Below are 13,528 nucleotides of genomic sequence, written 5' to 3'. Positions count from 1 at the left end.
CCCCCCCCCCCCCCCCCCCTCAATGATCGATGATGTTTGCACATCCAAGGAATGTTCCATAGAATCGCTTTCATATTTTTGATTATTATTCGATTCGTGCGGCTGCGTCGAAGGTACGCACAAAGGAGACTTCAGAGACGTCTCTATGTGTCTCATTGCTTTTGTAAATTTTATTTTATATCAAATCAAATTTTTCCATTACCAAAATATTTATATTCTAATTATATCTTACATTAATTCAAGAATTGTAAATTTTCAGATAAAGTGCGTCGCGCATGAAATTGTCAGTGATAAATCGTGAAATTATAGACTGTGTTAGACGCGCAATTATAATTGGCAATTAAATTAAGTAATATAGACGAAGCAAATTGATGGAACTCAGATTTCATGAACTTTTGTGAATTTAATTAACTTGATTTATCTCATACTTTGTGAAACGATTAATCATATTAGCTGTGCGAATCTTCGATATTAGTAGCCATTGTTGTCTCATTGAATGCTTTTATATAACTTTTATAGTGGATGCATATTTTTATAGTACCCTTTATACCAAAGAATTTTCCGTTTCATATGTTGTATTTTTGACGATGCTCTCTGTGTTCATCATATAAAGTTTTTCTAATTTAAAAAAAAATTGTACGAATAAGTATAAGAAAGTCACTATTTTCCAAATATAATCGTAGATTGACGATCGGTAGATTTAGCAGCTTACACGCACCGTACTGATTTCGACGATCGCGACGCGTTCCAAACAGTCATTTTTCTCTTTGCTGATAAATCAACACAATTTTATTGATTATAACAATTTTATTAATTAATTAATCGATAATTTTATCTTTTTCGCTCCATTATATTGAATTAAGTAATAAGTAATTTTGGATATTTTAAATAAAATGGAAAGATTACATTTTTACGTTATTGTAACTTTATCCAACAATATAGTATATATTATTTTGATTTATGATTTTTTACCGTCTTTTCACAACTCCATCTTTATTTTCTGAAATTTGGCGAAGAAACAATGCGAGGTGACTTTTGCAGGCATCTAAAGACTTAAATTTTAAGTTAATCACAGTATTTATTAAAAAATTGGTATCTTACTTTGCATTTTAGTATTAATACCAAGTCTAATAATAAGAAGTCATAATTTTTTTTTAATGCCTGCATATACATATATATATATATACTACAAATATAAACATACTAATAAATAATAACATTATCCATTGAAAAATCTAAACTTACTTATTACACCGATTTCAAATATACGTTCATGGAGCAACTTCTATTCTATTTTGCTATCGCTTTAAGACCAACGTCCTGCCCAATATACATTTTTCCTATCTATTAATCGATTAAAAAATGAAGCAACGGACGGCATGAAACGGAATATTTTCATGCTTTTTAGGTACACGAGGCGGATGCGTGTTTAGTATTGGCGAACAAGTATTGTCAGGACCCAGACGCGGAAGACGCGGCGAACATCATGCGCGTCATCTCCATCAAGAATTATTCGGATGACATTCGCGTTATCATTCAATTAATGCAGTATCATAACAAGGTAACCATTATCGAGCGATTGAAAAAAATGCTCGGTTATAAATCTAACTTGAAACGAAATGCGATTTATAAAGTACCTATTAAGAATACAAGTTGATGTTAAGCTTTCCAAAATTGTATGTACATGTTTTTCAGGAATCGAGTATACTTTATTTAGCGATTACACGCTTCTATTAATGATTGTTCTTATCTTGTGTATCGTATCGTGTTCCAGGCCTACTTATTAAACATTCCATCATGGGACTGGAAGCAGGGTGACGACGTCATATGCCTGGCCGAATTGAAGCTAGGTTTCATCGCGCAGTCCTGCCTCGCGCCTGGATTCAGCACAATGATGGCGAATCTCTTCGCGATGCGGTCCTTTAAGACGGTCAGTAAAACGTCGTTCTTCGGCAGTGTACCTGCTATCTAATCTATGCATGTCTGAACGCAACTCCTCGTACAGGTCTTTGAACTGTTCACAGTGATCGGGTATATAAAAAAGATCTTATATCATTAACCGTTTTTTTTTTTTCCGCGATCGATCTTATCGATCCTGCGATTACTTGCGTTTGAGCGTACAAACTTCTTAGCTACAAAATGATATATGAATCGTTCGATATAATTATTGATAAAATTATTTCCGATGTCTTCTACCTCGTGATTCGCAAATCGTGCAAATCGCTATTCATTTGCTGCGCGCGTTACATCGTCACGCGATTCGCGGAAGTGACTTGAGATTCGTATCGTGTCACGTCGCGTCACAACCGGAAGTAATCGGGTACGAGCACCTCACTGTGGACATACGCGCACAATCCGTACATGCATAGGAGCGTGTGTGATTTAGAAATGGTTGGTTGATTGGTACCAGTCGCCCGATATGCAGGATTGGCAGAATGACTACCTGCGTGGAACTGGAATGGAGATGTACACCGAGACACTGAGCCCTACCTTCATTGGAATGCCCTTTGCGAAAGCCACTGAGTAAGTCGGTCTATGGACCAATCTAACATCCAGCAGATAGTCCGCGCATACGTCTGATTCAAGAGACGGGACCATGTTCAATCGGATGTGATCTTTCGTTCGATCGCTATCGCTGATCGTCAATCGTGTTTGATCTCGTGTCTGCGCTGTATCTGCTACCCCTGTGCTCCCTCGCTTCATCATAGTGATGTCCGTTTCTTTCTTGTCACCGCACGGCGGCGGGATAAGTCGCTACAGGAAACGTACGGAACCGTCGATATGACCGCTAATTTCGTATCAATAATGATGTTGTGGCGCGCGTGTGATTATTTTTAATTCATGCTTCTTCAGCCAGTGACGCAGCAAACACGTGGCGTAGCGATCGATTTTATCGTCTAATAAGGAAAAGCAGGGAGCCTGATCTCTCGCTATTTTTATGAACTTTTTGCATTGTATGTTGCGCTTTTATTCCGCAGAGGGATTCAAAATTAGCAACTTAGATAAGATAGTTTCGCAAACTGAATCTTCTTATCGACTCTTATTAAAGTTTATGTTGCTTCGTCTCGCTAACAATAATAAAATAATAAAAGAAAAGGTATTTTTCCTGTTTGTCGTAGTGACACATTAAAACAATAATTAATATCTTTTTTTATACAATTATACGAGTTAAAGAAATATAGATATATACAATATAAATTTTATTTAGAATAAATATATAATATTTCCAGAAAATGTTAAATTTTCTTTCTGTTATATTAAACTTCCTAACATAAACACCATTCAAGCTGTTTAAGCTGTTTGTTAAATAAAATCTAACAAAATTCTTTAGCGCAAACAAGTTATTTTACAAGTTATAATTACAGTAAATAAATATTAAATTTATGAGTTTCAATTTCCAAGTTAAAATAGTTCTACTTATTCTCGACTTGTGCTGAATCCCTCTGCGGTCATGTAAAAAGTTCATAGAAAATGGATGGCTCTTCTACTCGCTGCTGTGAGACATGAACGAAACTCTTCAGGGTTTCACCGCGCATAGCTCATCCAAATGGAATCTCGAGGGATACTCGAGCGAAGAATTCCTTTGAGTAGTGAGACTTGCTCGCGAAAATCGTCGCCATATATTTTACAGGCTCGTTTTGCGATCATGTTAACGACAACAAAGTAGTTCAAAAAAGGTCCGTCGTCTCTTGAATCGGAAAAAAAAGGGATGAAGCTTCGCCTCGCCTATGTCTCTCACTACGCTCCACTCCGCTATAAACGTAAACGTATATATACATATATTATATATACGTAAATATACACATATACAACGGAGCGCGAAGAGCTCCGTGCATATATACATATGTGTGTATATTACAACATAATACATGAACGTGTCTACTATATTGTACAAAACCATATCTGTGCTACACCTAATCGATGTAAACCACCCCTTCATCGCTTCAGTAACGTATCTGTTATTTTCACCCCTCTTTGCAATTGATATATACATGTAATTTTGAACGACTTGTAACAATAACATTAATTAACGGAGAAAGCGAATGGAAGGAGGAACGACTGACGATGATACGATCTTGATCTGGTTAGTCAATGGAATCGTAGAGCATTCAAAACCTTTGATCCGATTCTTGTTATACAGTTTCTAAACCAGACCAAACCATTATAAAGGCGGGTGGGTAAATATAGCGGTCAAATTTCCATCTCGTCAGAGGTAGAGTTGCTAGATTCATAGAGCAATCCTTTGATCCAAGTTTTGGTGCCAATCCTGCAACAACGTGTTTACCCGTTGTGTTGGTTACCCGAGGAAGATCAACACACGAGCATATGTATATGAGTCAGGATTTCCAGATAGAGCTATTTCAGAAAGATAAAGAAATGTGGAAGTGTGAGAAAAATAAATTTTTTTCCAAAAATGTCTTTTGAATTAAAGTTAAATACAGAAAATATTTTATAAACATTTTTCAAGTATTTTTCAAGAGCTACCAATTTTTTCAACCGTATTATTCGTTTTTACAAAACCATTACTAGCAGATTGATTCTAGAAACATACATAAACACAGCAGTCAAAATATTGTACTACGAATCTAGAACTCTGAAAACCATCATCTTGAAAAACGATAGCTCGAGAAGATCGAAGATGTGTCCTCGTCGTCGTTCGTATCAATGAAAGCGCACTCTTTGCGGACTTTAGAGTTCCACTATACGTATATATACCCTACACGAAGAGATCAACGTAATTGAAGAGCTTGAGCGTGCAAGAGCAACGTGCAAGTGTAGCCAGAGGAAGGAAAACGTGAGAAATGGTCAGGCTTCGATCAATCGATAAATTGCTGAGATTGATAGGTGGGGTGGGACAGAGAATTTGGAAGAGATCAAGCGCGCTTCTATGCGCTCCCGAATATCCACGTATATGTCTCTGAGTGAGTGTGAGTGTATGCGCGCGTGCTCGCCCCCGGAATTACGGCCTCTGGAATTTGATCGTTAACGGCGCTCGTTCGTTCCGGTGACGGTGATAATAACTCTCACCTCGGTCGGTCGCCATAATTGCGAAATGCATCATCATGCATGATCGCCGTGCGACGACACGACGCAACGCGAACCCGCGTCACTCGGGATCGAGTATCCCGAGCGTGTCCTGGCCTACATTCTGTCTCTCGGCCAGAAACGGTTCCTTCGAGATAAACGTGTTTTAAAGAATATCATTATCAAAGAATTAGATACTGCGATCTTACGATAAATTTTTTCAGACGGGCGCATCGGTTGGACGATACGCGATCTCTCTTTAGAAAACATATACGAAATATTCTCTCCCTCTAGGAAGGGTAGCAGCTCACACGCAGCTGATGCTCTTCCGCCGCGCATTCACACGCGACGTGGATCATGAAAGTTTGATGACGTGGAGTCTGGTTGGTTGGTGTTTCAGTCGCCGGACACACAGGCATGGCAGAATGATTACCTGCAGGGCACGGGCTGCGAGATGTACACGGAAACCCTCTCCCCGTCCTTTACCGGGATGACATTTCCCCAAGCCAGCGAGTAAGTTCTCGCTGCCAACGGCTGTCACATACATAAATGTACTATAAACAAATACTCTCACACGACACAACATATATATATACAGAATTGACAACTATACGGACTGTCATACAACATTCATGTATACGGAAAGAAAGAAGAAAAATGCAAATACGGAAAATATTCTATCGACACTGTATACTCGGTTATACGAATTCCTTTCTTTTCTGTCTCTTTCTCTTTCTCTCTATTTATCTCTTTGTCTTATCTTGTCTTACGAATAAACACACTGAACTGTCTCAATATCGGGACATACATACATATTGTCACATATCTTGAAAACATATATATATTTATATACAATATATCGCCCCTCACCTCGGTCTCTTAGTCTTTGAACAATTTTTTTTATTAGACTCTTTATTATTCGTCTTTTTGTCTACATCCTTTTGTTTGGATTTTGCATAGAGTAGTCCAGTTTTGAGCTGTACGAATCTTTTCTCTCCTTCTTTCCCCTTTTTTATCTTTTTGTTTCTGATCGGCCGTGTCCTTATTCTTTCGATCAGTTTTGATTTTCATTTTCGAGCTGCTCGAAATTCTGCACAAATCTTTGTTGAATTGCATAGAAATAAAGAGTAGAGTGACGTACCGGGGATGAATGCGGACTTTGCTTGCCCCAGTCACAGCGATTGACGGGGGTCGGTTGTGCTGGTCTAATTGGGACATTTGATTGGCAACGAGGGAATCGACAATGTTTCCCGGAAACGAAAGTGTTTCAAACCTACACCTGGATTCAAACATTTCTGGGAATACCGGCGCAGGTGATTTGCGTGCAAATGGTCGCGATTCTGAAAATGTTCCTGTCAAACATGACGACCATGTCGAGACCACCGAACGCAATGGAACTCTCTTGTCCTGACACTATTTCGTGGAACAATTAATATTGAAAATTGCATATTGTTTAATTTTCCTGCTAACTCAATTCGTTTACATAGAATATTTTTCTTGCGTTTTTAAAGAAAATATTAAGATATCTTCTTTTGTAAGAAGAGATATCTTATTTTGATTTTTTCTTTTATACATTATCAACTATTTGTTTTGAAATTACTTTATTATTGTATAGTATACCTTATTATTGTATAGCCAATATGATAATAATTAGGATTAAGATCATATAAGATAAAATACACAAAACGTTCATTTTCGTGATTAAACGTCACGAAAATTGCTTAATTATCGGCCTTGAATGTTTTTAATCCTAAATTGACGCGCATAATATCGTGTTATGGTATAATGTGACCTGTGGCTATAATCTTAATAAGCCTTAATTAGTTATAATAAAGCGCGTGTTTCAAGAATCGTTTGCAAGATCCGCATTCATCCCGGTAAATCGTGCATCCCGCTTCGGCAATATCACAATGTTTTGCGGCGCAACGTGAGACGAAATGAGAAAGAAACGCGCGCGTACCGTGACCGCATTCCGAAACGGCGAAACGGCATAATTCTACTTTTATTAGGAAAAAGGACAGCGCAATTTTTCTTTTTTTTTATATGAACACTTTTATGTACATGTAATGTAACGGACAAGATTTTTGTCTTTTTTGTCGGTAATGTCCGTATCCTTGTCATGGTGTGTGTTCTTAGATGTAGCATTCTAATATTATCTTAACAAAAGCGCGTTCTTTGTACACGCATGCCTGTTGCTCTCTACCATGTAAAAGTATGTAAAACTTATTCTCGTAACACATTGACACCGGTTATTGAATAAGTGTACGGGCAGATATCGATCGTGGCTGCTGATTAGACATAAATATGTATTAGTACACACTGTTCGTTAACAAACTTTAATCGAGCTAGCAGTTCTGTTCTTGCGAAAATTTTCGAAGTAATTTATGGAAGTTAATTTATACTGTTCTTCCTCTCTACAAGTACTAATATATTCTGCAGATATCAGCTCACTAATATCTACTATGACACACACACACATACACACACTCATACACACACACACATACACACACACACACACATACAAAATAAAAATTGATCATAGTGTTATATATAGTCACTTGCAATCGGAATTAGTCACAAGATTTTATAATTATGATGTATGTATACGTAAATAAAACATGCAAAGTATATGGAATAGTGTGTATACTTTGTCCTAAAAGTAGTTTATATTTTTCTGCAAGCATGTATATTCAGATTATTTTATTCAATAAAAAAAAAGATTATTTTATTTAATAAAAATGAAAACTGTGATAAAATACATGCATTAATTATAAAAATGGAATTAACATGGAAAAGATATCAGAAATACGTCATAACTTTTTACATCCTTTTATATCTTGTTTTCGTTGCAAGTCACTATGTATAAAAATAAATTCAACCAAGAACTATACGTATTTATGAAAACAAATACACCTTTTTCTGTTGCTATGAGTTTTTGCTGAAAATAAATATTATAAAATGAAACTTAACAATCAGAAATATACATAGCACAGTAAAAATATATAATATATCGTCCTGTATTAATTAAGCGAACTTTAAATTAACTAAATTAAATAAATACTATCATATACGTCGCCGTAATAAATGTCGTTCGATAAATAGTTTTAATAAATAACTGACAAGAGAGAAAATCAATCCTCAATGAAATAATCGTCGTTTAATATCCTTTCTCAGCCGTCTAAATTGCACCGTATATATTTGCCTAAGATCACTGATTTCTGTGATTTTTCATTTTTCTATATTTTTGAGATAATACTAAATTTTTGAGATACATTTAATACTGGCAAAAACTGCCAGCACACTTTCATCTGCAAAAATATTACGGCAGCGATAGTTTTGGAGTTACGAGACTTCAAAAATTTATACAATTTTATAAATTAAGTTACTTTGTTCTTCCTCTTTAATTTCGAATACATCTTAAATCAACAAATTTTGATTCACAACTTGATCAATTAAAAAATATCTAAAGCTGTTATGTTAAGAAATTGTGATAACAAATAACAGGCAATTGAATATTAACTCAAGATAAATTATCTCGTAAATGAAAGCAAATGAGAGGAATTTAAAATATTCTGCGTAGTTAAATATTAGTATTTTTACAACTATCACAATCTCTTAAAGAAGATGATACTAAAAAAGGAAATCATAGAAGTTCTTATTGCTAATATATTCTACAGAGATCAGTGAATTGCATCGCGAGACAGAAAGCTATAATTCTTCCGAATTTTCTGTTTGGTTTATGCGCACTTGGATCGTCATCATTTGATTTGCGTGTGTGAGAGATCTATTCCTAAGAAGCGATCTTCACATTGAGTACATTATGAATATTTATTATATCTATGAATATTTATTATTTATTATCGTTATCTTTTTATACGCCATATATCGTATACGATTATATTATATACATATAATGCTTTCCAAACATTAGTTAATCCATTTGATCCTTACATGGACGGGACCTCCCGAATGTCTCCTAGAACTTTGAGAAATAGATTAGGAACTTAGAACATAATAGATAGTCTATAAAGGGCGGTAGAGACTCTCAACCTATCTTGGCATGTTTCGGCTCATATTATTAAATAAGTAATTATCGTTTGCGTAAGACTTTCCTGCATGATCGCCTGGATTTATTCATCAATACATGTTGCATTGATTGCATGATTGTTTAACGTTCAATTAGTGCCGAGGTGATATAACGGGAACAATGATACATGCAGGTATAAACAAGGCTTATTTTTTTTTAAAATAAACAAACGCTATAAATTTAAATGCTTCGATATTTTGAATAATAAGGCTTGCCTCTGCACAATCAGTATCCCGTTACGCTGTGGGTGTATATACACATATTTTACTAACACGTATTATTTGCTAAATGAAAAATATAAAGTATGAAAGATTATAAAATATTAATTTATTATTAAATTATATCACATTAAACAATAAGAGGTACGTTAAATAATAAAATAATATTAAATAAAATTGTACTTTCACATATTTTTTTGAGACTGTAGATAATAAAATGTGAATCTTAAATGAATATTCTACCTTGTCTTATTGTGCATTTTAAATACACACACACATATATAGTCTAGAAATACTTTATGCTACATTTGCAAATAAATTTTGTACAAGAATGAAGCTTGCGTTCATATGCAAATATTCATATATACTACATTTAAGTAGGTATATTAAAGGATTATTAAAATAATTATACTACAAAATTGTTTAGATAATCTTGTGCTTTACAATAAAATTAAAATGAAAATGGTTCCACATAAGCAACAGGAGTTCCTTTTACGAATTCAGGTTTCATTGCTTGCACGACACGGATGATATTGAGTTGTTCTTAACTATTTCTGATATTCTCTTTTGTTAAAAGATACTTTATAGTTATTAATTGACTTTATTGCTGTACAAATTTTTACGTAATAAGGAACGAATTTAAACATTAGTGCACATTATTATACTTACTTAAACACAACTCATTATCAAGAATATCTTCGCAGTATTCTTAGTCGCTTATCGGTGGTTATGTTTTGCATATAGTGTTATCATGTCCATAAATGTATGATATATAAACAAAGCAAAATATATAAATTTTCTGTTAACACTTGACGCTCAATGGCGAAACTTCGAATATTACGCATAACTTCGTCGTAGGTTGTGCTTCACAAAACTGAAGCTCTTGCTGCTGGCTATCGAGATAAAGGGCGAAGGAGGTTCTGACAGTAAAATCTCGATTAACCCACGTGGTGCCAAGATCGCTGCAAATACTCAGGGATTCTTCATTGCTCAATCTGCTGACGAAGTAAAGCGGTAAGAATCATCGAATATTTAAAAACATTACAGAAAGATTTAAAGATGAAGACTTATTTAGAAAATTGTAATCGCATTTAGTAGACATTGTATATTCTTGCTTAATTCTGTTATAAGTCATAAGAATTATTAATTATCAAAATAAGAGACTACATTCAAGGCAAGCTAAAGAAATTCAAACAACTATAGTTAAAATCATACGTATTTATTCTCAATATGCAACATTTAATATAGCTTAGAATAAGCGTTATTTTATCATTTTTACAACAAATTACAGGAATGTTTAATAATAGGATAATATCTATGTATATTGTTTTTTTCTCCATTATTTTATAATATTTTATAAACTGAACTGTATACAATCAGCTTCTGTAATTGATTTTCTGTATTTTCTGATGCTATTGTTTTAGATTTTTCCAATAAAAATCTAAAAAACTTCTTCTTATATTATAATTTGTGCGAATAATAATCGTGTGTTTCTTTTGTGCTTTCATTTCTAGGGCGTGGTTCTATTGCAAAGCATGCCACGAGGATATTAAAGACGAGACTCTGATCAAGAAGTGCAAATGCAAAAATTGTAAGTCTTTCTGGCCCAATGATCCTTTAAACAGCCTCTCTCAATTTTTGCCAAATTTTCTGCTAAATAATACCCGGTCTTCTCTCTCGATTATGTATATATTAATATATACATATACATATGTCTATATCTAACATACGTATAAACTGTACACAGATGTATTTTGTATATAGAACGCGCTCAATCTATTGATAGAGATTGCGAGTTTCACACGCGATTTCTCTCCCTGTTTTCTATATATAGTATATATATCTTTTTCTCTTTCATTCATTCTCGCTCTCTCTCTCTCTGTCAGTCGATATTGACGGAGCGTGTCTTTGATTTGATTCATAAAATTATAACGCCTCGATATAAATTAACGTATAAGTATAAACGGATCACGTAGGAAGCTCTCTTTATCTCTCCCTTTCCCTCTCCCTTACTCCGATTTACATCGATCCACTCTCTTTGCCCTTGTTTGAGAGCGTGATAACAGATAATAAATGCGACTATTAACAAAGTGACATGGTTGTGACTATCCTATTGTGATATATGATCTAGTGGGGCAGCAGCAGCGCTCCTGGGGCCGGGACTTAGGTAACGTCTCTCACAATCGTTCTGATACTTTACTATCATCTCTATGAGTATCTTTCAATCACTTATTTTTTAACCTTCTTGCCCTTTTATATACGATCTGGCTCTTGATTCAACCCCTTCATTCGCCAAACATCAACTTGACTGTACTGTCTACTGTTTCTGCCTCTGTACTAAAACCTTGTTCCGCGCCTTGCGCGTGCGTGCGCGCGATATTTTGTCTTTTTATTAAGTACTCTCATTCTTCATTGCTCCCTGCCCTTCATCATTTCTCTTTTTCTATCTCTCTTTGTCTTTTTCTTTCGCTCTTTCTCTTTGTCTATATTTTTCCGCCTCTCTCTCTCTCTCTCTCTCTCTCTCTCTCTCTCTCTCTCTCTCTCTCTGTCCTGTGAATACATATATTACCTCCGATATAAATCGATCTCTTGCAAGCCAAAGTGATGATTATGAGAATAATTATCATAATGATGATGATCAGCACAATAATGATTGCATTTTTAATCTTCATTGCAAGACACAATCCCAAGGCGATGCTATATATTATCGGATACTTCCTTATTTTTCACTGATACGTTTTTTGTCAATTTTTTTTCAAAGTATGCCAATCGCGCGGGATTTTTGCAATTGCAACCAACAGCAAAAGCTACTGCGAGAACGCAATATATTTTACAACGAATTAAATGGAAAATTCATTGCGCACGAACGAGTAGATCAAACACTGCGACTTTATATGTCACGTAACGATGAGCATGATTAATTTATTTCATTTCCAGGAGAACTTTATGTTCGCGAGAAATGACGTGAAAAATAAATGAAGTACCGAGTTCAACACAGTAATTCCCGAAAGTCCAGTCAGTTGGCGCATGTCCACCTGACCGAGAACGAAAACTAGCCTGCACTAATAGTGTGTGCCCCTCTCGCTCGCCTTGCATGCATGACTAGCTCCCGGATTTAGACCTGTTTTCGCCATAATGGTAATGACAGCTTTTTTCTCGACTCACTGTCTGTCTTCACACCTACTTTCTCTGTCTCTCTTCTCTTTCTATCTCGCTGTCTCCATTTACTTCATTTTCCAAAATTGTCTTCTTTAATCTCGTCTGCCTTTCTCCCTTTCTCTCACGCTCCCTTTCTCTCTTGACGTGTGCAAATTGTATTGTCGACGAGATCTCTCGTCGATCGATCAGCTCGATCGAGCTGCGCGTCTTCCACCGCATTCACGCGCATTCTCACGTTTGTCGAACGTTTCTCGTTCTTGAATCGCCGACTAGTAGTGCGCCGATGGCAGGAGCATATCCATCCGTTCCCCACGAACGACGAGATCCCCGTGCCGGCGTCACTCAGGCACATCGGGGGAGATCACGGGTCGCCCCATTCGACAACTCCTTCCATGTCACACGCGACATACCACATCAGGCGTACACTCGTACACGACCATGTACACGATTACATCCACACTAGTCTCTTTCGAGTATAACGATTTACGCTTAACCGATCACACGATCAGTCCTTGTCCATATATAGGAACGGTAATACCCTAAACCCTGGGCAATCAACGTTCCCGGTGCTCGGAGCGCCGGGCGATTCGTAATGTCGATCAACGTTAATTTTTAAATTTTTTCAAAGAATTTCGATGGTGACGAGGAAAGGTAATTTGCTCGATAAGCGAGCTTTTTCTATTTTGTTTTCAGCATTACGTATTTTGGATGTACCGAGTGTATCCTTATTTGTAATTGGACATATTTTAATATTGTGACTAATTCCGTGTTCGAATTCGTACGTGGACTGCCGCGGGATTGCGGTAATTTTCTTCAGTAGTTTATCATCAGTATTATTTTTATTTAAATAAATTTTACTCGTTAAATTTCTAAAGATGTACCTATATATACTTTCGTATGATTAGTATTTGGATTACAATTAATATTTGCATATACTATACATTATATACATCACACAATTCATTCCGCTCGCGCACACGTGCACATACGAATTCCGCAAAAGCTATATATTACTAAAAAAAAAAAAAAAAAAAAA

The 13,528-nt window shown here is 35.6% G+C and overlaps 1 protein-coding gene across 24 annotated transcripts in view; it reads left to right on the top strand.

Moving 5' to 3' along the window:
• slo (calcium-activated potassium channel slo) overlaps positions 1-13,528 on the top strand; it is a 102,555-nt gene that overhangs the window by 70,209 nt on the left and 18,818 nt on the right. For 12 of the 24 annotated variants that reach the window (XM_018544956.1, XM_018544989.1, XM_018544965.1 and 9 more), the window contains exons 9-13: positions 1,409-1,561; positions 1,775-1,930; positions 5,426-5,538; positions 10,192-10,347; positions 10,848-10,924. In XM_018544956.1, coding sequence (XP_018400458.1) covers positions 1,409-1,561; positions 1,775-1,930; positions 5,426-5,538; positions 10,192-10,347; positions 10,848-10,924 — 655 coding nt within the window. Of the gene's footprint in view, positions 1-1,408; positions 1,562-1,774; positions 1,931-2,425; positions 2,524-5,425; positions 5,539-10,191; positions 10,348-10,847; positions 10,925-11,464; positions 11,501-13,528 lie in introns of all 24 variants that reach the window. The other 12 variants (XM_018545120.1, XM_018545112.1, XM_018545080.1 and 9 more) reach the window with 2 other exon arrangements.

Source organism: Cyphomyrmex costatus, unplaced genomic scaffold (assembly GCF_001594065.2).
Source record: "Cyphomyrmex costatus isolate MS0001 unplaced genomic scaffold, Ccosl1.0 scaffold116, whole genome shotgun sequence".
NCBI classification, from domain to species: Eukaryota; Metazoa; Arthropoda; class Insecta; order Hymenoptera; family Formicidae; genus Cyphomyrmex; species Cyphomyrmex costatus.
The sequence above is the reverse complement of the archived record's forward strand: the minus strand, read 5'-3'. Positions and strand labels throughout refer to the sequence as shown.